Genomic DNA, 2,285 nt, shown 5'->3' on the forward strand with positions numbered 1-2,285 from the left:
GCTGCTGTTGGCAGCATCCTGAGCCAGGAGGGAGTGCCCATCTCCTCTGGTGGCTTTGGCATCTCTGGCCTGGGCAGCCGCTTCTCTGGCAGGGGGTACCTGCCCTGCTAAGCATGAGGTGGATGTCTGGTGAGCCCATTGCTCAGGAAGCCCAAATCCAGGTGCCGGAGTGAGGATGGAGCAGCTGGCCAGTGTTTCCAGATGGGCTGAGCACCCTCATGACCTTCCGCAAAGTCCATGCTGTCTGGAAATGTGGCCCTCTGATGTCATTTTCTTTTTCCACTTTCTTTTCATCATCATGAGTCCGTATTATCTCCTGCTGTTCTGTACAATGGGTTCATCCTGAAGCAAGTTAAGATGGTCCTGCTTTTTCTCCCTCTCATCATGTGAGGGAAGAAGATGTGCACCCCATCCTGGTGAAGGTGTGTCTGAGTACCAGCTGCCCTTCTAGCAGCCTGGACCCCATCCCTTCCACCATGCATTGCTTTATTTTCTACCTTCAGACTCAATAAAGTTTATGCTGCATTGTTATCTTAGTCTCCTCTTGTTTCTTTCCTGCTGGGATGTTCACTCAAGCTGTCTAATGGAAAATGTGATGCCCTGCTGTTGAAAATGGTTAATGGTTATTGTCCTAATTGGACCTCCTTCCTGCCATGGGTATTGGAGATAGACATGGGAGATAACATTGAGAACTGGTTGAGAGACAGTCATGTGTACTGTTGGCAAGGTCTGCCAAATGTTTCCATATGCTCCTTCAAATTTACATTTAAATAACGAGCAAGGTTTTGATTTTGTCTTTCAGTTGCTGATGCAAATATTCAGATTGCTGGATTGTATGGTTTTGAGGCTAGTGTCCAACTGGTTGAAGCTCTGATGCTATATTACCACTCTAAATATACTTTTCTTCCCATCCCTCCATGAGCACCTGACAAACCCTCAAAGTAGAGAGTCCGAAAAGAGTCAAAGGGATAAACTGATATCTAGGGTGTCTTTCTAATGGCAGATTTCAGCTGCTATTTTCAGCTGTCTTCTCAGAACCTATCCTCCTCTTCTCTATTACACCATGGGCAATCCTTTTCTCCTGGCCCTGTAGTCCTGATGCAAGTAGAGTGAGAGTCTGCTCTTGTACTGTATCCTCTTGACAAAAGTATATTTCTATGCCAGATGTCTACCATCGTATTTGATGGCTACTATCCTAACTTACAGTCAGCAAGCATCCCAAAGGCCCATGTATCTCTGCTTGGGAGGCTCAGTAAAATTCCACTCTTCATATTTTTAAGGTATTCTGTGCCTTTTACTGAAGAAAGACAGGTCATGTTAAAATATACACCCAGGGACAGAACACAACACCCTTAGCATGCAGTCTGAGAAAGCAGGGTGTTGTAAGATGCTTGCGGTCTTGTGTATGCCCTCAGTATGGGGATCTGAGACAGAAAGTATGGAGAGATGATAGAAAAATACTTTTTTGCATGCGGTGTTTTGCTCATTGAGAGTTTTTGAATAGAAGCACCATGGAAAGGACACTGATTTCCCATACAGTTTGAGGATAGCTAAAATTCCCTGAAGTAGAAGGAAAATCCTTCATGCAGAGATGCTGTATTGCAGTCACTCTGAGGAATTATTCTGAATGGAGATTTGCTTAAATGAACATACCCTGTCGCCCTAGAAGCTCCTTTCATCTTCCTGCATAAGAAATTTGGTTGTGCCTCTTTGATTAGAGAGTTGCCTGTGTCTGGTAGAGTCCCACTGTAATTGTGGAGGGCATTTTGTCCACACTATGGTATGAGGGCCTGGCCAGGACCTGAGGTGTGTATGTCAGGTATCGCTCGCTGGGCAGTCGCTCCCCCTGGGCATGTGCTGCCTCAGGCCAACACTGCGTAGAACTTGGTGTCCACCTTTGGCACATGTCCTCAGGACAGCCAACACCTGCTGCAATATTCTTGTTGAGGTTTGTTTTCTGTAAGATAGCATCAGAATCTAGCTAATACTGACTTTAGAAGAGCAACATCATCTTTTTTTTCAGATATATGCATGGTCTGGTGTTTGGGGATTACCAAGCAATGCTGAAGGAGGTGAAAAGGCAAAGCAGACAGGCTACCTTGACAGAGTGCAGTGACATATGACATAGAGAGTTTGAAACACCTGACAGCACGTTCTCCTTGCTGTAAAAATGATGCCTAGGAAAGATTAAAAGTCCTTGGAAGCACTGAGAGAATTAGGTTTCGCCAGCTCTTGGATAAAGAAGTTCTGCTCTTTAATCATATGTTTATTATGAAAAAAAAAAA

The 2,285-nt window shown here is 44.8% G+C and overlaps 1 protein-coding gene across 1 annotated transcript in view; it reads left to right on the forward strand.

The window, feature by feature from the left end:
- The window catches only part of LOC110388006 (feather keratin 1-like), a 901-nt gene extending 650 nt beyond the window's left edge, over window positions 1-251 (forward strand). Inside the window, exon 2 of the mRNA XM_021376795.1 lies at window positions 1-251. This exon is cut by the window's left edge and continues 234 nt beyond it. Coding sequence (XP_021232470.1) covers window positions 1-111 — 111 coding nt within the window. The 3' untranslated portion in view covers window positions 112-251.

The sequence above is a fragment of the Numida meleagris genome, chromosome 24, assembly GCF_002078875.1.
Source record: "Numida meleagris isolate 19003 breed g44 Domestic line chromosome 24, NumMel1.0, whole genome shotgun sequence".
Lineage (NCBI taxonomy): Eukaryota > Metazoa > Chordata > Aves > Galliformes > Numididae > Numida > Numida meleagris.